The sequence below is a fragment of the Hemitrygon akajei genome, chromosome 8 (assembly GCF_048418815.1).
Source record: "Hemitrygon akajei chromosome 8, sHemAka1.3, whole genome shotgun sequence".
In the NCBI taxonomy this organism is placed as follows: Eukaryota; Metazoa; Chordata; class Chondrichthyes; order Myliobatiformes; family Dasyatidae; genus Hemitrygon; species Hemitrygon akajei.
The window spans coordinates 127035178-127059592 of record NC_133131.1 but is presented as its reverse complement, the minus strand read 5'-3'; the positions used below and the strand labels follow the sequence as shown (position 1 = coordinate 127059592).

The window sequence follows — 24415 nt, the reverse complement described above, 5'->3', positions numbered from 1 at the left end:
AGTCTCTAGAGTTTATAGGGAATGGTGCAAAAACCAAGAAACATCCAGTAAGTGGGAAATCTGTTGGTGAAAATGCTTCATTAATGAGCGAGGTCAGAGAAGATTGACCAGACTAGTTCAAGCTGACAGGAACATGTGTTACAATAGTGGTTTGTAGAAGAGCATCTCTGAATGCACAGCTCGTTAAACCTTGAAGTGGATGGGCTACAGCAGCAGAAGACCATGAACTTACAGAAATACACTTAGTGGTCACTTTATTATGTACAGGGGGCATCTAATAAAGTGGCCAGAGAGTGTATAGAACAATTTCAGCAAGAGCAAATAATTTCAAGTTTGTGCAATAATTGTAGACAGCATTTACTGGAACCATTTCTTGTCAATCATACCTGTCAACTGTGCAGCTATACTGAGTTACAATTCTTACGTCAAAGTCTTTTTTCCTTCTGGAGATATTAACTTTATCTTATTGGATGGAATTGTTCTCGTCTTTTCCAGATGTTCTGTTGGCTCCAAATCATAGGACTATTTTTCAAATTGCCTGTACTAAATGGTATTTTCTGTTATACATAGCTGAAGCTGATTCAGTTTTCCTTGTAGACACAAGAGACTTTTGATCATGGAATTTTGTCAAAATGTGCTGATCCAGTTTTCCATGCAACTGTATTTTGAATTCTGTAGGAATAAACTCGAAAACCTGCCTGTTTTTCATACTTATTTTATAATGCTCAATCTTCTGATTTATAATCCATTCACAGACCAAGTACCATTGCATCTGTGAAGCAGGGTGGAGTCAGTCTACTGCAGGTTCAGCCTGTAGTTCTGATATTGATGAATGCAGCCTTCCTGTACAACCCTGCTCAACAAATCCACTAGTGCCATGCTTCAATTCCCCAGGTTCTTACTCTTGTGGGACCTGCCCAGAAGGTAATAGGTTTGCTTCTTTATAATAGAAGACAGCAATATTATTTAAAAGTTTATTTTTCGATGGGAGATAATGTTTTGTTCAAATATTCACAGGCTGGTTAGGAGATGGTCACAGCTGCCAGGATATTGATGAGTGCAAAACCAATAATGGAGAATGTTCTCAAGCTCCAATTGTTCAATGCATTAATACAATGGGATCTTACCATTGTGGTTCATGTCCAGCCGGTATGTATTTTTCTTGAGCTATCTGTAAGTTTAGCTCATTGACTGAAGGAACAGTTGGTATTTATTACTTGGTATTTATAACAATTGGTATTTATGACAGAAAATTTATTACTTCAAACAGTATTCTTTGCTAACTACAAATTCATCAAAGTTATTCCAAAATTGATGGTAGTCATTTGAAATATTAGGACCAACCAATAACCACTGTTAATATATAACCAAATTCTAAGAATGAGCAGCATCAATACTATCTAATGTAATATGTATCGAATTCTAAAAGTGCGTTTTGTAGATGGTTCACAGTACAGCCACTGTGTACTAGAGGTGAAGGAAATATATGTTTAAGATGGTGGAGAGGATGCCAGTCAAGTGGGCTCCTTAGTCCTGAGTATTGAATCAGAGTCAGATTTATTACTGACATGCAGTATGTCACACAATTTGTTGTTTTTTGGCCGCAGTACAGTGCAATATAAGAAGTATTACATGATACAATAAAAAATAAATAGTTCAAAAAGACCAAAATAGTGAAGTAGCATTCATGGGTTCATGGACCATTCAGCAATCTGATGGCTGAGGGGAAGAAGTTGTTCATAAAACATTGTATGTGCATCAGTAGGCTCCTGTACCTCCTCCCTGATATTAGTAATGAGAAGAGGGTAGGTCCTGGACGGTGAGGGTCCTTAATGATGGATGCCACCTTCTTGCGGCACTACCTTTTGAAGATGTCCTCAATGGTGGAGATAAACTTGTACAAACCTCTGCAGCTTTTTTTTTGATCCTGTGCATTGGAGCTTCTATATCAGGCTGTAATGCACCAGGGCAGAATGCTCACCTCAGTATATCTAGAAGCACCAAGCTCAAGGATTGCATTAGGCCTGATAGATGTTTAATTTCACACTATATTTTTTAAAGATTTGTCCAGTATTTTGGAATGTTCAAGTTTTCTTGGTGTTCAATAATAAATGAGGTTCTGTCTATCTGTTTGTGTTGTATCCCTGTTTGAAAGGGGGGCCGCAGCCAAAAAACGGTAGAGAATCACTGCTCTAAATAAAGGGCTTTCTTCTGAATCCTCTTTGATTGATTTGGTGACTTTCTAGAAATGTGTTAGAGTTTTTGGTGACATATCAAATCAACTCCTAATGAAGTATAGAAGTTGACATGCCTTATTCGTGATTGCATCAATATGTTGGGCCTAGGATAGATCTTCAGGGATGTAAATACCCAGGAATTGAGGCCACTCACCCTTTCCACTGCTGACCCCTTGATGAGGTATGGTGCATGCTCTCCTGACTTCTCCTTCCTAAAGTTTTATGAGAATTATTGGACCAACAATCATTGAGGCAAGTGGAGAGAGTTCCGTCATGGCCTTGACTTGTGTTGTAAATTCTGGAAAGGTTTAGGGTGAATCATATTCTGATTCTGAACTGGCGATATAGAAGTGTTTATTCATCACAGCACATAGGCATTCTCCTGCAGATCCTGTTGGTAGAGTTGCCTTAAAAAAAATACATCATATTTTTATAACCTTAAGATAAAAGGTAACAGCTGATAATTCAACTTAATTTCAATAGCTACAGTGACGTCCTTTACTTCAATATTTTGAGTATGACAGTGCTGTCACTGAGTTATGTTTCTGCAATAGAGGATGCATTTGAATATTCAAACACATTTGCTGGGACAAAGAAATTCACAAACATGATCAAAAATCTTCTGAGGGCAGAGATCCCATTCATCAAAAATTAATGGTCTGAGGGCTGATGGACATATGTACTAACTATTGATAGATCAAGTGTGCCTGTGACCATGTTTAAAGCGCTAGGTCATAATATCAGTGTGGTCTACAAGCTCCTTGAATTTGTCTACAATGGTACAAAGTAACAGCCAATGTTGCCTGGGTTTGATGTAGGCCACATAATCATTGTATTACTTTTCACTGATGTACATGAGAACCTCTCATGGTCACTTCATTTTTCAAACCATATATCTTGAGCAGCCAACAACTATTCAGTTCAGTTCAGGTTCAGTTTATTGTCATTTAGAAACCACAAATGCAATGATATCACAAAAGCACATGACAAAACATACTACACCAGAAAATCCACATAATGTTTGGCAATCTCCAATCCAGAATCCGGAGAGGCTGCTGCGTATTAATATCATGCTACCATCTTAGCGCGTTCCTCAAAATCTACTAGACAAAACAAGACCAAAAACTAAAGCTACAAGAACTGCACAAAACCACATAGTTACAACATATAGTTACAACAGTGCAAACAATAGCATAATTGATTAAAAAAAACAGACCATGGGCACAGTAAAAATAGTCCAAAGATGTTAAAAGACTATAAGTTCGAAAGAAACCACCACACAGTTTCCACAAGTCCTCAGGGTCCTGATAGACTCGTCATCTCACACCGGTGGCAGAAGTCCATACCCCCGCTATGGACTAAAACGGCGCCGCCGGACTCAGCCTCGCAGATGCAGCACACAATGAAAGTGCCGCTGGACCCAGCCTCGCAGATGCAGCACACAGTGAAAGCGCCCTGACCGCAGCGGACTCCGAGCACGTCGAACCTCCGAGCCTCCGACCATCCCCTCCAGCACAGTTTCTCTGAACATCATCCTCTGCCGAGCATATTAAGACGCCCCCGCCAACGCGACCTTGAGGACTGGGAGCCTAACAACCTGTATTTCATGGACAGTACTGTTTGTTTACAAAGCTGTTCCTTTTAACTTCATGCTAATAACTTTTTGCAATCTATATTACCCTAAATTGGAACTGCCTTGCCATTCCTGCACCTTTGCTGACTTATAAATCCTAGAACTTCTTCCTCAATAGCACTATAGTTATATCTTAACCTAAACAATGTCAGTGCTTACTAAGAAGGATGCCACCTTCTTGAGACACCACCTTTTGAAGATGTCTTTGATGGTGAGGACAAACTTCTACAAACCTCTGTAGCTTTTTCTCGATCCCGTGCATTGGAGCCTTCGTATCAGTAAGAATGCTCAACTTGGTATATCTGTAGAAATTTGTTAGTTTGGTGACATATCAAAACATTTTGTGTGTTGCAGTACTTAATAAAACATTTTCTTATTGAATGAAGTTTTCAGGATCTGGCATTAACCATTCATAATTGACCTTGAGAAGTTGGTGAAGAGCTGCCTTCATGAATGAATACAGTCCTATTGAAGGTGTTTGCAGCGTGGCTGTTGGGTAGGGAAATTACCAGTTAAAATCCGCCAGGAATACAAGAATAGCAATATATTTCCAAGTCAGGAAGGTACATGCAGATGTGGTGCTCCTTACATGAGTTCAAAATACCAGATCTACAATAGTGACTGGCCTTGCCAGTGATGTCCAAATTCTAACACATACGTGTGTATCCTTATATGGTTTATTTCCATTGTAGGCTATCAAGGCGATGGGAAAAACTGCACTCTTAGTGATGTATGCTCAGTGAACAATGGAGGATGTCATCACTTGGCATCATGTTCTTACAATCCAGGTACAATGCTAATTGCGACATTAGTGAATGCACAGCTGACAGATAGATGGAACAGCAAACCAAATAACTGGAATTAGGTTGAATTATTTTCATGATATGGGAGTTATTTTGTGAAAGCGTATTTGTACCATTGACTTCCAAGTTATTGCTGAGTTCTGCACGTTCAAGTTCCATTATTGGAGATCCAAACACTTAAGTATTAACCAGTCTTAATTCATAAGATAAAGTTTGCTAACTTGCTCCTCAAGTATCCACACAAACCAGCTCAGTACATTTATTGATGCACTAAATGATGCTCTTTAGTCATAGACTCACACTAATTTACTGTTCAATCTGAACACCTAATGTTTCTTAAAACATGATAGATAAGAGTACTGAATTCCTTTTAACAATACTCCTTTAATGGATACATTTCAATTTTTTTTACCCCTTTTCTCATCTTGGTCTTATTTTAGTTTAGTCAACATTGATAATTCCTTATAATATAATTAAAGACATGAGAAAGCAATTATTACACTCAACCAAAAAATTAGAAATTAAAATCCTATGTCATTTTTAATTTTAGTCTGTCTGATGGGAAATAGTTCCATAAACCCTGAGAGGAATGATTCAATCTCTTCTCAGTTTCTACACGGAGCATATGTGTTCTTACTTTCAGGAACTACAGTAATCATTTCATTGTGTAATGTTTTCGATCAACAGAGTACAGCTGAGATTTTCAGTGTGTCTTCATCCCGCTTTCCCATAGGATGATTGTTTTGTGCACAGCATATCACATTTGCTACCTATTCCAATATCAGACTGTGCTTGATACCATAAACAAGCTGTTTTCAGCCTTTCAATGTATCGTCAATAGGTTAGGAGATGAGATATTGATACGTTGATGATCCTTGAAACTTTATTTCTAGTTCTAATGTCTCTTGTAGTGGATGGCCAAGAATGGTAGTTCTCTATTGTTTAGTATAGGCAGGGCATAAGTATTTCCAAGATGCAGCTATTAATTATTGTTTACTGATTTTCATTATGGTGATAACAGATTAATATCATTGAATGGTAGCCTGATAATTTTTTGCTTTAGAGTGCATTCACACTTTTCATGAGTCCTCCTTGACTGGTTCCAAATCCCCCATTTACACCTTAAATTTGAGAAAATATATTTTTCCTTTTTCAATCTTATAGCCCCAATTCCCTTTTCTTATCCAATTTTATATTTCCTAGTCACTACCATTTAATTACACTTACAAGTTGTGAAGGAATTTACAGATCACTGGTCAATTATCATATTATTCACTGAAGTTAAATATTCTTTTGTCATCCAAGATATCAAGACATTTTGTTTATACATTTTATTGATTTTTTTCTTAATAACCCATAATATTGTGCATGAGTCTATTTCAAGATTACCCCATATGTAAAGAATAGCTTTTTTGTTCTTAATGCAGAAAAACTATTTCACCCAAGTTTTAGGACAAAGTGCTTGCTGTTTCATTTGAAAGTATCCCAACCTTCTCCTACATCACCTGATTCTCCACATCAAAGATCCCATCTCGGATAATAATAAATGGTCCCTACAGGGCTTAAAACTCAGTCCTTTGAAAAAAATAAATGTTCAAGCTTTCAAAATTGTGACATTTAGTTTCTGCTGAGGTTAACAATGAATACTTAACACTACAATTCTCCCTCTGCCAACATTTATTCCAATTAATATTGACATTTAAGAATCAAAGATCCATTCTCTGTAACACTACTCTGTAAACACTCGTGTTGATACCATTTTTCTTATGGGAAGGAGTGATTATACATGATAGAATTTCATATTCAGTTTGAGTACAAGACACTTGAGTCTGAGGCAATGCACACAGAATTCTTGAGGAACTCAGCAAGTCAGGCAGCATTTATGGAGGGGACTGAAAAGTCAACATTTTGGCTTAGACCCCTCAGCAGGACTTAGGTCTAAAGCAGTCTTAAATTTTAGTTAAAGTAAGAAACAAAGTAAAAATGGGCTGGGAAACTAGGTTAAATGGTAAGATAGTAAATGCCCACTGGCACTCATTTAAATAAATATTCCTTAATTCTTGATAATGCTGTCAAACATCATGGTGTATTGACTGAATCAGAAGGCTGCATGTTTGAAACACTTTGGGGTCACAAATGCTGTGCCAGATTTTTTTAAATTGTTTTTCTTTTACACAGAGTGCTGGGTTCATGTAATGCACTGGTAGGGGTGATGGGAGAAGCAGATACATCAGAGCAATTATCGAGAATTATCGAGAAGGCAGAGAAAGAGAATTTCAGGCTGTATATTGTATACATTTCTCTGACATTAGATGTACCTATTGAAACCTATTGATAGGCACAGGAATGATAGAAAGATCAGAATCAGAATCAGGTTTATTATCACCAGCATGTGACGTGAAATTTGTTAACTTAGCAGTTCAATGTAATACACATTATAACAGAGGAAAAAAATAATAAATTAGTAAGTAAATCAATTACAGTATACACGTATATTGAATAGATTAAAAAATGTGCAAAAACCAGAAAAGCTGTATATTAAAAAAAGTGAGGTAGTGTCCAAGGGTTCAATGTCCATTTAGGAATTGGATGGCAGAGGAGAAGAAGCTGTTCGTGAATCGCTGAGTGTGGACTTCAGGCTTCTGTACCTCGTACCTGATGGTAACAATGAGAAAAGGGCATGCCCTGGGTGCTGGAGGTCCTTAATAGTGGACACTGCCTTTCTCAGACATGGCTCCCTGAAAGTGTCCTGGGTACTTTGTAGGCTACTACGCAAGATGGAGATGACTAGATTTACAACCCTCTGCAGCTTCTTTCAGTCCTGTGCAGTAGCCATTCCCCCCCCCATACAGATGCAGCCTGTCAGAATGCTCTCCACAGTACATCTATAGTTTATGAGTGTATTTGTTGACATGACAACTCTCTTCAAACTCCTAATAGAAACATAGAAAATCTACAACACAATACAGGCCCTTCAGCCCACAATGCTATGTCAAACATGTATTTACTTTAGAAATTACCTAGAGTTACCTATTTTTCTGAGCTCCATGTACCTATCCAGGAGCCTCTTAAAAGACTATCATGTCCGCCTCCACCACTGTCACCAGCAGCTCATTCCACACACTCACCATTCATTGCATGAAATACTTACCCCTGACATCTCCTCTGTACCTACTTCCAAGCACCTTAAAACTGGGCCCTCTTGTGTTAGCCATTTCAGCCTTGGGGAAAAAGCCTCTGACTATCCACACGATCAATGCCTCTCATCATCTTATATACATAATGAAGTATAGCTGCTGTCTTGCCTTCTTTATAACTACATCAATATGTTGGGACCAGGTTAGATCCTCAGAGATCTTGACACCCAAGAACTTGAAGTTGTTCACTCTCTCCATTTCTGATCCCTCTATGAGGATTGGTATGTGTTCCTTCATCTTACCCTCCTGAAATCCACAATCAGCTTTTTCATGCCAGGTTGTTGCTACAGCACCACTCTACTAGGGAAGCATAATATTAATCTTGGAGCAGGTTAAAATATCACAATATTGTGGGTCAAATGGCTTGTACTGTGCTGTATTGTTCTGTGTTCTAATGTTTTATTCTATTGAAAAACAAAATTATCGAATGTTCAAACCATCCCTTACTACGTTAAGAACAGTTTCAAATTGAGAAAGAGCGCTGCCATTCCCTTGTTTGTTTTAATTACTCTCAGGTGCCATCTTTCCTAATTGTACTTGTCCAGCTGATTATTTTGGAAATGGCTATGGAGTCAATGGCTGCATTCCTCTGATTGATCTTTGCCAACACAGCAATCCATGTGTGAATGGGCAATGTTTTGTAAGTTCCAATGACACACAAAGCTATTGTTTGTCGATAATATCTTTAGCAAAGTTACAAAGAAGACTTGACTGGTTGATTTACATTTTTGAATGACACATGTATCTAATAAAATAGTAAAATATTTTCTTCGTGTATGTCATTGCCCAAAGAAAGTAATTTTTCTGACATTTTACATAAGGAAGAAATAGTATGTTTCCTCTTGTGAAGTTGTTACTTATCTAGAAGTGTCTGTAATATTGATTGCCAGTATCTATCATAAACATAGACAGAATATGAGGTGGGTGCAGCTATAGCACTTGGTTCATAGAAAACATTTCTTGGTACTAAACTTTTGCATTTTACAGGCCATATTTTCAAGTTACATATGCATTTGCTGTCCAGGATGGACTGGCACCCATTGTACTCAGAACATTGATGAGTGTGCCAGTAACCCATGCAAGAATGGAGGAAACTGTACTGATGGCATCAATAGTTACTCTTGTACTTGCACGCAAGACTGGACAGGACCAGAGTGCCAGCTGCCACAAGGTAAAATGATAAAAGTATGACTGTTAAATGAATGGAGGGAACACAGAATTAAAATTGTTACAACTACAGTGCAGGCAGACAATAAGGTACAAAGGCATAAAGTGGTAGGTTGTGAGGTTTAGTGTCCATCTTATTGTGCTGGGGACTGTGCAAAATCTTAAAACAGGAGGATAGAAGCTGTCGTTAAGCCTGGTGGTACATGCTTACAGGTATTTGTATCCTCTGTCCAATGGGAGTGGGGAGAAGAGAGGTCCAATTTGCCCTCTTACGCAGACACTGAAGATCTGCTGAGCATAATTGTAGAGTAGCAAAGGAGGCCTATAATATTTGACCACTGTTTAATCTTTAATAATTTTTGTACTATTATTACTACAAATGTTTGTATATTAATATTCATTAATCTTGCTGCATACAATTCCTTACCATGAGTTTTTGACATTTTATGGGTGACAACTTCAAAGGTACTTCATTAGTTGTACAGAAATTAGACACCCTTAGATTATTAAAGTCAGTTTGTAATACATCTCTCTTATTTGCTATTTTTATTTGATTGAATCACTGTGAAATATTTCAGTGTTATATGTGGTGCATGATTGTACCTTAGAGTGAAAGCTTTTGTAAATGGTTTATCCCAGATAAATTTTGGTTTAATTAGGGCACATCAGGACCATTTGTCCCAATTAAGTGGCAGCCTCAGTTAGGCAAAGTTCCATGGAAATAATTAAAAAGGTATAAAAAGGAAAAACTACCATTTAACTGAGTAACATATTATGCATTTAAATTAAATACAGAACAAATTATAACATTACCTATACTACTACAGTACTATAAAACTGTATTAGTCTTTGATGATTGTTGATGGAAGAATTCATCCAGAGTACACTGTTGTGTTCCTTTGATTGACTGTAAATAAACAAAATCAGCAGAGACACTTCATACAGATAATGGATTGCCTTCATTCAATGCTTTCGACAGTTGCAACCTTCAAATCTTCATTTTCATTAGAACATTCAAGGTTATTGCCGATACCTTCAAATTCCTCATTGGTCCTAACTTGTTGAAGTAGTGAAATAGTTTCATTTTCACTCATAGCTGTTTCTGGCATCTCCAAGCCTGCATGTTTGAAACCGCAGTGAGCAAAACAGTTCTGAATTGTCCTCCTTATTTCTCCCTATCAGTGACTAAAATCACTGATTTTGAACACAAACGCACATAACTAATGCTATTTAAAAACTGATCATTTGAAGCACGGTGTTGTGTCTAATGGCCACAAATGTGCACGTGACTGAAGTTTATTAGAAACTGTTCAGCACCAGACTCCCATCCTAATTAAGCTGTACAGTGTCCTAAAGAAATGAAGGGAATCCTGGCTATTTTCTCGATTAGTTTTTGTTCTTTAAGAATTATCCCAAATAAGCGGCTGCCTTGATTAACTGATGACCCAATTAACCAGAATCCATTGTATTTTGGGGTCCGACTTACTCGACTAGAAGCTTCATGGGGTGGCAGGAAGACGTCCTGTGACTGCTGTGCCAGTGGGAGATGTACCAGGGATAAGAGAGCAAAATATCAATGAATGGTAACCCCTGGCTGATGATCCTGCAGCTGAGCTATGAGCACAGGTGTGGCAGGCAGCAAAGCCAAGCAAGAAACAATATTGTCCTGTAAATCGCATTGGTTTCTCATTAACAGACTGAAAACATTTTATAAAATATTAAAATGGTTAAAGATTTTTTGCTTCCATTAAGCTCTCTGTTGTGGACCAAACTTTACAGATTGCATCTTTTACATCTTTCCTTTTTTTAGTCTGTAGCAGTCATCTCAATGAAACCTATGGTGTTATAAGTTCACCGGGTTATCCAGGCAACTACCCACCCTACACGGACTGCTATTGGACCATTTCAGCCAATCCCAACTTTCTGATTAATTTCGCTTTTGGGCGCCTTCACATTGAACACCATGAGAATTGCAGCTTTGACTACCTAGAGGTAAAACATTCATCACATATTTTGCAATATTAAAATTGCACAGCCATTCCACAAATTTCACCAGGACATGTTTAAAATGCCTGGCCTAGTTTCCAGGATCAGTTTCTGAGGGGCAAATCTTTCACCTGGATCTCTTAGAACAATGGTAGTACAGGGAGAACTTGGTGTAATTTGAATATCAGTACTTCAAAGGACAAGAAAGTGTATCATTTTCTGGGGCAGAAAATAGAGATTTTCTGTTTAAAATTATGGCACCTCTCCCCCATAAATTTTGGATATAGATTCTGTCTCAACAACTTCAGAGAAAATTTCTTTATACTTTGTCCTTTCCACTTGAATTTAACATTGAGGTCATATTTCAAAGCACTCTTCGGGTTTAAGTTTATTGTAATCATAGGGATATAGACACAGAGTATAACTGTTGTGAAAATTAATCTTCTTGCATCAACATTTTACATTATAAATGTGACAAACATAAGTTAACATAAACTTAAAATAACAAGTTATAAATAACTTGCACATGTGCAAAAATAAACACGATCCAATGGCAAGATTAGAGGAGAGAAGAAAAGAAATCTAGTCTAAATTAGGGTTTCTCAGATTACCGTAGTTCAGGAATCTGATGGCAATGGCGAATAAGTTGTTGTTCAATTTGAGGTGTTTTTTTTCTTTCTGGCTTTTACCTCCTGCCTGAGGTTCTCGATGATGAGGTTCCTTTCTGAAACACAACTCATATAGATGCATGAGATGGAGTTACTGTTAGAATTAAAATTGAATTGGTTTATTACCAATTACCAATACTGAGGTACAGGGAAAAGCATCTGTGTACTGTTCTGACGGATCAATTTATGACACAGTGCTTTGATATAGTACATGGTAGAACAAAAACAGAATGCAAAATAAAGTAAAAGCAACAGAGGAAATGTAGTACAAGTAGACAGTAATGTGCAAGTTTATAACAAGTAAAATTGGGAGGTCAAGAGTTCATCTTATTGTACTAGAAAGCCATTCAATCATCTTATAACAAATTGGTAGAATCTGCCTTTGAGCCCAGTGGTATGCGCTATGAGGCTTTTGTATTATCAGCTCCATGGGAGAGGGGAGAAGAGTGAATGAGGTGGGCGCAGCCTTTGGTTATGCTGATTTCTTCATTGAGGCCATGAAAAGTATACAGTTCATGGAAGAGAGGCTGTGATGCAGACATATGTTGACCTCCTTCAAGTTATGTGCTCTCCCATTAACCGTATATACTTTGTGAGGTTACAACTGGAGGGCATCAATACATGTCACCCTGGTGAAATTTGGCTCCTACATATTCATTGTTTTTGCTGTAAAATACCAAGTTTGGCCATGTTTATTTGTATATTGTGTCACTTATTTATGAGTGAAGCAAGTGAGTAGAAGTCAATGATTTTGTATCTTTGCATATTATTTTGATGGCTTGTATATTATGCTTGCTTATAATGTGAATTGCTATTATTTCTATGAACAAAGCGTGTGAATGTCTTTGCACTTGTGTATTTAGTTAAACATACAGTATGTGTCAGTTACACAAATAGCTTTTAATTTGACAGTGTACTGCATCTGGTATGCCACATTATGAGGAAATGGTCATTTAATTGCCCTGGAAGTGTTTACATTGCAGGGACAGTCCACATGCATCATGTTGAATTTATGAATTTCCTGAAAAAAATAAGGCTCAACAATGCTGTGAAATAGACACTGAAAGGAAGCCTTCAGTTTTATAACTTACTGATTCATTGCTGCTGTTAAGAACAGCCTATTTTGAAGTCTCTTTATTATTCAGCTACTTTGCTGCTTTGTTGGCTTGCAATTTTTTGGCACAATGTAAGTTACAGGCATTTCTTAAAGCTGCATTGAAACTACTCGTTCTGCTTGTTTTGCTGGAATTTGTCAATATATTCTACCCACTTGAGTTTTCATCTGGACACAGCTGTACATTTGCAGATTACCTATTACACTGGGCAATTGTGGTTGCTCTAAAGTTATTTATAAAGCTGTCATCTAGGGGCCTGAACTTGTCCAAGGATATGGAGGAAATGGTTGTATCATTCCATTTTCAAGTGAACACTTGAGTACGCAGTGAGTTAGTTCTGTTCCTTGTGGAAGTACAGCAGTAGCCTGTTTTTGGCATGAGGCACATAATAGTTTTGAGAGCAGCTCATGTTAGGCCATTGTAAGAAAATGCAATTGCTTCTTATTGATAAGGGCGGCATTACAGACTTCCAGGGTGAGTGCCTGAAATCAACATCTGATCTCCTTTGTAAAATTGGTTTATTCTGCATCTAATTAGTGCAGACTGGCTGCATATAGGTAACAGACAACACGCTACCAAACTACATCAATGATCTTTAGATTTCACATTCTACAGTTAAATGCGGAGTGGTTAAGCGTTAAGCAGTTAAGCTTTATGGGTCAAGGCTGAAAATGCAGCAGGAAAGATGGGATTCAAACCAGGCTGAAGTGCAGAGGGATGAGGCAGCCTCTCTCTACCATCTTGTTAGCAAATGTACAGTCATTTGAAAATAAGATCGACAATCTCAGGGCAAGGCTGCTGTACCAGAGGCAGATGAGGCATATCGCAATAGTTTGTTCAATTGAGATTTGGTTAATGGTGAACACTCTGGACGTAGCTATCTGTCCTGAAGGTTTTATGATTTTCAGAAAGGAAAAGGGTGGCGGCATATGGTTTTTAGTTAATTCTTATTGGTGCACGGACATTGAGGGTATGCCAACTTCTTGTTTCCCTGACTTAGAACAACTAACGATTATGTGTAGACCATTCTATTTGCCTTGGGAGCTTTCATCCATGATCCTGACTGCAGTTTACATACCACCAGCGGCCAATTATAAGTGAGCACTGATGAAACTGAGCAATGCTGTCTGTAAGCAAGAAACAGCCCAATCTGACTCATTTCAAATTAACCAAGCCTGTTTGAAGAAAACCCTGCCCAATTATCACCAGCACATAACCTGTTGCACCAGAGGTCTCAACACATTAGATCACTGCTACATTATGTTAAGGGCTGCCTATCATTGCTTCCCAAAACCATATTTACGCAAATCTGATCATTTTGCTGTAATCCTACTACCTGCATACAGACAGAGCCTCCAGAAATCAAGTCAACTGAGAGAAGAGTGTGGGAGTTTGAGGAACAGTTAGAAGATTGCCTTGAGTCAGTGGAATGAGCTATGTTTCAGAACTCATCTGAGGACCTGAATGACTACACCAGGGTTGTTACAGACTTCATTAAAGCAGCTGTGGGTGAGTGGGTCCCTACAAAATCGTTCAGGGTTTTCCCCAATCAGAAGCCCTGGAGTAACAATGAAATCCAGAACCTGCTGAGAGCCAGATCAGGGGCATTCATGTCTGGAGATCAAGAACGCTACAAGAGGTGCAGATATGATTTCTAGAAAGCTATCTCTCAGGTGAAGTGGAAATTCTGGACTAGACTGGAATCTACGAGGGATGCTCGACAGTTGTGGCAGGGTTTGGATGTCATAACCTCCTACAAAGCTAAATCTTGCAACACAAGGGACAGCAGAGCTTCACTTCCAGATGAGCTTAATGCCTTGTATGCTCGCTTTGACCACCAGAACAGGGAAGAACCATCACGCATCTTCATGGCTCCCCATGATTCTTTGGCCTCAGTATCTGAAGATGATGTGTGAAGAGAGATCAAGAGAGTGAATTCAAGGAAAACATCCCATTTGGACAGAGTACCTGGCCGAGTACTGTAGTCCTGTGCTGGCCAACTAGCTGGTGTATTCAACCTCTTGCTCTAGCAGTCTGTGGTACACACCTGCTTCAATCAGGCTTAAATCATACTGATGACCAAGAAAAGCATGGTAACCTGTCTAAATGACTATTGCCTAGTGGCATTTACTTACATCCACAGTGATGAAGTGTTTTGAGAGGCTGGTTTTGAAGCATATCAGCTCCTGTTTGAATGGTGACTTGGATCTGCTCCAATTCACCTACTGAAGCAACAGGTCTACAGCAGATGCTACCTCATTGGCTCTTGACACAACTTGAAAACATCTACACAGCAAAGATGTATACATCAGGATGCTTTTTATCCATTACAGGAATGCATTTAAGATCATCATAAAAACTAATCAGTAAACTCCCCAAGACCTGGGCCTCAATACCCCCTTGTGTAATTGCATCCTGGATTTCCTCACTTGCAGACCCCAGTCAGTTCAGATTGGCAAAGCATCTCCCCCACAATCTCCATCAGCACAGGAGTACCACAGGGATGTGTACTTACCCCCTTCGCTGTACACCTATGACTGTGTGGCTAAGTCCAGCTCCATCACAGAATACAAATTTCATGATGACACTACTGTTGTGGGCTGTATCAAAGGGGGTGATGAATCAGCATACAGGATGGAGATTGAAAACTTGGCTCAGTGGTGTATAAGATCAACCTCTCACTCAAAGTAAATAAGACCAAGGAACTGATTGTAGACTTCAGGGGAGGGAAACCGGAGGTCTGTGAGCCAGTAATCATCAGAGGACCAGAGGTGGAGAAGGTCCTCAAAGATCCTCACCACCCAGACCATGCTCTTTTCGCGCTACTGCAATCAGATAAAAGGTACAGGAGCTTCAGGATTCACACTACCAGGTTCAAGAACAGTTACTACCCCTCAACCATCAGGCTCTTGAACAAAAGGGGATAGCGACACTCAGTTAAGGGCTCTGTTATATTGTTATTTCATGCTCATTATTTATTGTTATTTATTTATATCTGCATCTGCACAGTTTGTTTACAGTTAACAGTTCCTGGTGTTTACGGTTTACAGTTACTGTTCTATAGATTTGCTAATTATGCCCACAGAAAAAGAATTTCAAGGTTGTGTGTGGTGGCATATATGTACTTTGATAATATATTTTACTTTGAACTTTGGAGGTTAGAATTTTATTTCTATTTGACCAGTGACTCCTTAAAACTGTAGGCTAAGCTTGTGAGTTCAGACCTTGGCATAGTTAAGTGATTTTTCTAACTTTACTGCACTATCAGTGAGAATAGTGGACAAACAACCTTTATAAATTCACAAGTGACCTAATTTATGTACAGTCTCCAACAACATGCCTGCACTCTGATGAAATAAGTGCTGGATTGCAAACAGTCCAGTCCTCTATCAAGTTTTACTTAGATGAAAGCCAAGACTCACTATTTACTGTCCATTTGGTTATATCACTGAAACTCACAAAATTCTGATGGAGCACATAAGGATAAATGTAGTCTTGGTATTTCCCTGGGCTGATGTGTCTGGAGCCAGAATCACAAGGACAGTCATTAAGAACAGTGATGAAAAGAAATTACTATACTCAGAGTATTGAATCTATGAAATTCTGTACCCAAAGAACCATAGAACTCTACTGCACACAAACAGGCCCTTCAGCCCATTTAGTCCATGCCGAATTATTAATCTGCTGAGTTCCATTGACCAGCACCCAGGCCATAGACCTCCATACCCCTTCCATTCATGCATCTATACAAACTTCTTTCAAAAATTGTGATCAGATCCCCATCCATTACTTCCGCTGGCAACTCATTCTACATTGTCAACAGCATCTGAATGAAGAAGTTACCCCTCATGTTCCCATTAAACATTTCACATTTCACCCTTAACCCATGACCTCTAGTTCTAATCTAGTGGAAGAAATGTGCTTGCATTTACCCTATTTATACTACTCATAATTTTGTATACTTCTATCAAATCTCCCCTCATTCTCCTACACTCTAGGGAATAAAGTCCTAATCATTTCAACCTTTCCCTGTAACACAGATTATCAAGTCCTGGCAACATTCTTGTAAATATTCCTTGCACTCGTTCAATATTATTGACATATTTCCTGTAGGTAGGTGGCCAAAACTACACATGATACAACTTCAACATAGCATTCCAACTCCTGTACTCAGTACTTTGATCTATGTAAGCTAATTTGCCAAAAGCTTTCTTTACAACCCTATCTACCTGTGATGCAATTTTCAAGGAATTATGGATCTGTATTCCCAGATTTCTTTGTTCTATTACCCTCCTTAGTGCCCGAGCTAAGGGTACAAAAGGGGATAGCTTTTGAATCCAGATCCAAAAGCTGGTCCAGATTCTGCTGCAAGCTTTGATAGTCTCCCCTGTTGTCTACTACACCCCCAATCTTGGTGCCATCCACAAATTTGCTGATCCAGATTGCCACATTATTATCCAGATCGTTGATATAGTTGACAAAGAACAAAACACCACTAATCGCAGGCCACCAGTCAGGAGGCAACCATTTACTATCACTCTCTGGCTTCTCCTACGAAGCCAGTGTCTGACCCAACTTACTACTTCATCTTGAACACTAAGCGACTAAACCTTCTTGACCAACCTACCATGTGGGACCTTGTCCAAGGCCTTGCTAAAGTGTATTTAGACAACATCCACTGCCTTGCCTTTATCAACTTTCTTTGTAACTTCCTGGAAAGAGTTGTAGAAGTCAATAGACAATAGACAGTAGGTGCAGGAGTATGCCATTCGGCCCTTCTAGCCAGCACCGCCATTCACTGTGATCATGGCTGATCATACACAATCAGTACCCCGTTCCTGCCCTCTCCCCATCTCCCTTGACCGTTACTGAACATATGCAAAACAGTAACTGATAGATGAAAGTGAAACAATATGGAATGAGATGCATCTCCTTCTTTCTTTCTTACTTACAAATGGTACAGAAAGGGGCCATTCAGTCCATTAGGTCGGTGCTACCTGAAAGAAAATAAATTCCATCAGATTTATAGTCTTTCATCCCATACACGCTAATGTTTCTTTCTTCTGCCATCAACTCCCTTTTACTTATTTTATCACTTAACGTACAATAAAAGGTAATCAATTAATCTTAACTCTTCAAGCAAAGATTGTTTTAGGATGTAGGTGGAAACCAGATCATCTGATAGAAACCTATAAGATCACAGGGACAATATGCAAACTGTACACAGACAGCACCCAAGATTAGGATCAAATCTGTGTCCCTGGAGCTTGTACGACAGCAGCATTAACCATGTGCACCTCATAACAAACTCTCCAGAGTTCAGCAAATTCATTGAAATGACATATTAAATTAAGCCAAATATCTACACATCCAGCTATTTCACAACCTGCTCCATATGCATGTGTGCGTGTTTGTGTGCACGCATGTTAGTGGATATATGTGTACCTATACGTTAGAAATTTATCCTGGTCCTTAACCTGGTAATGTATAGTGCAGCTCATTCTATTTTATTTAGCATTTAGTATAACATGTTCAATATTTTCTCATACTGAGTATTTTTGCATTTGGTTCTCTGCACTTACTATATGCATAATAAAGTGCAGTTTTTAATTCTCTTTTGTTATGTGTAGATTAGAGATGGACTGCTGGACCAGGATCCCATCCTTCACAAATACTGTGGCAATGAAAACCCTCCCCCTCTCCTGACATCTGGCCCTACTGCAAGGATCCATTTCCACAGTGACAAAAGTAACAGTGGACAAGGGTTTTATGTCACATACATTACATTACCTGGTAAATATTTGTGTGTTATCCCTCATATCTTATTTGGGTTATAAAACAATTTCAAATTTGAATATTGTCCTGTTTACATGTAGAAAAACTGTTATGTTTCGTATGTGTCACTGGCTAAAGATTTTTTTTATTGTCCATCTCTAGCTATTCTTGAGTTGTTGCAATCTGTGTGTTAAAGGTACTCACAGAGTGTTGCTAAGCAGATAATTCAGGACTTCATTCCAGTAACTATGGAAGAACGATAATGCATTTCCAACACAGACTTGGAGGAGAATTTGCAGCTGGTGATTTTCTGATGCATCTGATATGCTTGGAGACACAAGAGACTGAGATGCTGGAATTTGGATCAAAAGTACACTGCTGAAAGAACACTGTGGGTTGAGCAGAATCTGAGGGGGAAAAGGAATTGCCACTTTTTTGTATTGAAACCATGCACAAGGATGGTACTCTTGTAGGCTCCTGACCTGAAGTGTTCCATCCCCTCACAGATGGTGCTCGACCTGCTGAGTTCCTCCAGCATGTTGTTTCTTGTATCTGATCTGCTTGATCTTCCAAGCGGTAGAAAGTACAAGTTTGGGAGATACCATTAAAGAAGCTGTGTATTTTGGAGCGTGAAGGCATTCAATGCAACCAAAGGGCATCATTTGGTGGGACAGAGTATTTCAGCTTTAAGCAACAAACCATCTGCTGGAAGAACTCAATGGCTTGAGTGGCGTTTAAGGAAGGAAAAGAATTTTCAATATTTCACTTTGAAACACTGAATCAGAACTTATTTCTTGCCCCTCACGGATGCTGTTCAATCCACTGAATTCACCTGGCAGATTGTTTAATGTTCCATGTTCCACCATATGTCATCTCTTGTGTCTCCAAACAGACTGCTTTGATGTGGATGGTTTCAAGATTGTTTACTGTTGACCTGCAGCCAAGCAGGCCACTTGAATTCAGGGCATTCACTAACCACAAACTATTCAAATCTGACCCATCATCTACTTAAGGGTTGTCATTAATTGTGTTCCCCAGAAATTTGATTATATAAGCTTCAGTAAGGAAATTCATCTTCATGAAGAACAGCCCCATTTGTTCCTCATTGTCTTGCAGCAAACCCATTTAGCATTCCTACTGGAATGAGTGTCCATCTCATCCAACTCACTCCTCCCAGTACTGACTGTGAGTTTTACCAGTGGTTATCTCTCACCTGACATCGGTGGTGGGGGAAAATGCTAGAGTCGGTTATCAAAGATGTGATAACAGCACATTTGGAAAGCGGTGAAATCATCGGACAAAGTCAGCATGGATTTGTGAAAGGAAAATCATGTCTGACAAATCTTATAGAATTTTTTGAGGAGGAAACTAGTGGAGTGGATAGGGGAGAGCCAGTGGATGTGGTATATTTGGATTTTCAAAAGGCTTTTGACAAGGTCCCACACAGGAGATTAGTGGGCAAACTTAAAGCACACGGTATTGGGGGTATGGTATTGATGTGGATAGAGAATTGGTTGGCAGACAGGAAACAAAGAGTGGGAATAAACGGGACCTTTTCAGAATGGCAGGCAGTGACTAGTGGGGTACTGCAAGGCTCAGTGCTGGGACCCCAGCTGTTTACAATATATATTAATGATTTAGACGAGGGAATTAAATGCAGCATTTCCAAGTTTGCAGATGACACGAAGCTGGGCGGGAGTGTTAGCTGGGAGGAGGATGCTAAGAGGATGCAGGGTAACTTGGATAGGTTAGGTGAGTGGGCAAATTCATGACAGATGCAATTTAATGTGGATAAATGTGAGGTTATCCACTTTGGTGGCAAGAACAGGAAAACAGATTATTATCTGAATGGTGGCCTATTAGGAAAAGGGGAGGTGCAATGAGACCTGGGTGTCATTGCACACCAGTCATTGAAAGTGGGCATGCAGTTACAGCAGGCGGTGAAAAAGGCAAATGGTGTGTTGGCATTCATAGCAAGAGGATTCAAGCACAGGAGCAGGGAGGCTCTACTGCAGTTGTACAAGGCCTTGGTGAGACCACAGCTGGAGTATTGTGTGCAGTTTTGGTCCCCTAATCTGAGGAAAGACATTCTTGCCATAGAGGGAGTACAGAGAAGGTTCACCCGATTGATTCCTGGGATGGCAGGACTTTAATATGAAGAAAGACTGGATCGACTGGGCTTATACTTGCTAGAATTTAGATGTGGGGGGATCTTATTAAAATGTATAAAATTCTAAAGGGATTGGACAGGCTAGATGCAGGAAGATTGTTTCCGATGTTGGGTAAGTCCAGAACAAGGGGTCACAGTTTAAGGATAAAGGGGAAGCCTTTTAGGACTGAGATGAGGAGAAACTTCTTCACACAGAGAGTGGTGAATCTGTGGAATTCTCTGCCACAGGAAACAGTTGAGGCCAGTTCATTGGCTATATTAAAGAGGGAGTTAGATATGGCCCTAGTGGCTAAAGGGATCAGGGGGTATGGAGAGAAGACAGGTACAGGGTTCTGAGTTGGATGATCAGCCATGATCATACTGAATGGCAGTGCAGGCTCGAAGGGCCGAATGGCCTACTCCTGCACCTATTTTCTATGTTTCTATGCATCTTCTTCCAAACATTAGGTTCACTTGTGGGAAATGCCCTATTCATCTGACATTATTTTAACTGATTGTGTAGAAATCAGAATCTTCTGGGAAATGTGAAATGTGGATGCTCACCCATACATTCTACTAACTATCCTGTCCAAGCTATTGCAGGCATGTAGCCCACACTAGCATGACAACCTACACTCTGGCCTTTTTGAACATCTCACTTTGTTCACCTTGTTCCATTTTCTGACCATTAATTTAACATTAACTTTCTTTAGCATCTACTCTTCACTGCTTTCCTCACTCAGACTTGTACTGTGCAGCTGTGCTACTTTAATCTTGATTGATGTTGTTCTCTGGGTTCCTGTTCTCCTTTAGTCTCGCTCTCCATGTTAGTTCCCAACCCAAATTCACTGTTACTTTATGGTTTGGCACTCTCAGTTTCCCTTACTTCCTCAGTTATCTCATTCACAGATAGTGTGAAGTGTGTCCAAGTGGTTAAGGTGTCAACCTAGTGATCTGAAGGTTGCTAGTTCGAGCCTTAGCTGAGGTTGTCTCCTTGAGCAAGGCACTTAACCACACATTGCTCTGCGATGACACCGGTGCCAAGCTGTATGGGTCCTAATGCCCTTCCCTTGGACAACATCGGTGGTGTGGAGAGGGGAGACTTGCAGCTTGGGCAACTGCAGGTCTTCCATATAACCTAGCCCAGGTCTCAGTCATCATCGAAACTTGAGGGACAGCCGAAGAAGACATTCACAGATAGCACCATTTCTTAACATTTCCTTGCATATTATACCCCCAACTTATTCTGTTTTTTCTTCATCCCTTTCCACTTTGATCTTTGATGTCTGGCACTGTTCCAGTGAAATACAACATAACCTTGAGGGGTGGCTTCTTTTTATTTTACTGTTTGCAGGACTCAATAATGAATTCCACAGTTTTAGATTAACCAATCTTTCCTATTTGTGTCAGAATTAGCTTGTTCTGATGAAAAGTCAACCTGAAGCATTAACTCAAGTTTTTGTCTTTCCATTGATACTACCTGATATGCTGGATATACCCAGCATTCTTTTTTACTTCTGATTTTCCAGTGGTTGGAGCCTTTTGTATTTTACAGCTTTAATATTTCTTCTCCGCTCATTTTCTTTTACTTATATTCCATTCAGACACATAAGCTGGAAATAAAAGAATGTTCACCACATTCTCTTAGTCAGTATTAGCATCTTTTATGTTATTCAGTCTCTTTTGTTTTTCACCCTTTCACAGACATTCCCTTTGTCTCCACCACTCCTTCCTTATCCTGTAATTCCTGTTCAATTTCTAACCTTTTCTAGCTCTGGTGAACAATAATCAACCTGAGTGTGTCTCCCTATTTACGAAGCCTGAATTGCTAAGTGTTCCTGGCATTTCCTGTTTTTATAATTAACTTATCCATTTCAATGTCAGAACTGGCAGGGTCACACACCATGTCTATTTGCAAAAACACCTCACTTTCCAAAAGTCATCCAGGATAGTTCTTGGCCTCTATTCCCTTTTGTAACCTTCCCAACCTCCCTTCTCTCCACTTTCACCTCCAGTACGAAGTACACTTCTTACTTCTAACTGGAGGTGAAACTGGAGAGGTGGTAGCACAGTTTGGAGTTCGAAGTCTTCCAGTCCAATGCTTCTGCTGCTTCCTCCATTGTCCTAGCCCAGAGAGAGAAACTTCTAAGGGTTACAAATTTGGCATCCATCTTGAAAGAATAGCACTGGAGGCTCTCCAAAGGAAATTCATTAGGTAATGTCCTTGGCTAGGAATGCTGTCCTATCAAGTGAAGCTAGACAGTTTGTGTTTGTATTCCTCAGTGTTCAGAAGAATGTCAGATTACTCGTATTCAAATATGTAAGTTCTTAAGGGAACTTCACTGAGTAGATGTTGAGATGTTTCCACAATGAGGAAGTCACAAACAAGGGGACATAGCTACAAGATAAGGGACTGAGGGACTGGTCATTTAAAACTGAGATGCATAGAAGTCTCTTTTCTCAGAAAATTTTAGATCTTTGGGATTCTCTGCCTTAGAAGCTAGATTTTTATTTAAGGTGGGGGTAGATAAGCATTTGTAAAATTGAAGAATTGAGATTTATGGAAAACTGGCAAAGAAGTTGGGAGCAGCGTAATTATCCATGAGGATTTTGAATGGTGGGAAGGCTTGAAGGGCCTTGTTCCCTACTCCTGATGCTACTTTCTTGTGTTTTATGTTCCTGTGTTGCTCCTATTCTACTTGTTCTTCTTCTCTTTAGCTTCATTTTGCTAATTTTGTCATTTTTCTTAATGAATAGCTGAACCTGACTGCGGAGGAACATATGGAGACAGTGAAGGAATTCTTACCTCTCCCAATTGGCCTCATCCATATCCTAGCAGCAGACAGTGCATCTATATTATAGAACAGCCCATAGGAGAGCGCATTCTTCTTCAATTCACACATATGGATTTGGAATTCCATGACAACTGTTCCTTGGACTATATAGAGGTAAATTATCCTTTATTATTAAGTATGCTCTCATGAACACATGGATCAGTTTGAAAGCAAATTACTCACATTTGCTGGAACTGTGGTTTTAAAATACAAAATCACTGCATTCTATTTGGCACATGTTATATTTTTATTTAGTAAATATTCAATGAATTCACTGTTACTGATCAGAGGAAAAGTATTGATATGGGAAACATTTTTTAACTTTATCATATTAACTTCTAACAAAAGAAAGCAATGGGTGTAACCACATTAAGTAGTGTGGTATTAGAAGGTTATAATGGCAGGGTATATTGATTCAATCTTTATACTCTTTGCATCTGGATGAGGTACTAATAGTTTACCTTACCCAGAGGAATAGTGCTGAAGTTTTCAGTGAATTAGGGTGGTGAAGTACATGGGGAATGGGTAAAGCTTTGTCACGAAATATGCAGATGTATCTGTGTGGGAGATTTCCTGGAGAGAATATGAAATATCACAGCTGCTTGTGTTTTTACATTTTAATAATGTGTTTGCTAGACATCGATCTAGTTGACAGGATGAAGAATAACTTGCTTCCATTCTAATTCAATAGTCTCTGAGGTAACTGATGAAACATATGTGGAATTTGCAAACTCTGCTGCAACTGGGTAGATGTTTGCTGTTTGATGGTGGAGCTGCATGGGTTCTGCAGGAAATTATGCACTCTTTCATCTGTTTGTAAGAGACCTTTGTGTGCTGCAATCATAAAGAGT

At 39.2% G+C, this 24415-nt stretch overlaps 1 protein-coding gene across 1 annotated transcript in view; it reads left to right on the top strand.

The window, feature by feature from the left end:
* The window catches only part of cubn (cubilin (intrinsic factor-cobalamin receptor)), a 355208-nt gene that overhangs the window by 26469 nt on the left and 304324 nt on the right, over positions 1-24415 (top strand). Inside the window, exons 11-18 of the mRNA XM_073055305.1 lie at positions 756-924; positions 1018-1149; positions 4563-4658; positions 8386-8510; positions 8858-9041; positions 10848-11029; positions 18437-18599; positions 23488-23678. Of these exons, the coding sequence (XP_072911406.1) occupies positions 756-924; positions 1018-1149; positions 4563-4658; positions 8386-8510; positions 8858-9041; positions 10848-11029; positions 18437-18599; positions 23488-23678 (1242 nt within the window). The remainder of the gene's footprint in view (positions 1-755; positions 925-1017; positions 1150-4562; positions 4659-8385; positions 8511-8857; positions 9042-10847; positions 11030-18436; positions 18600-23487; positions 23679-24415) is intronic.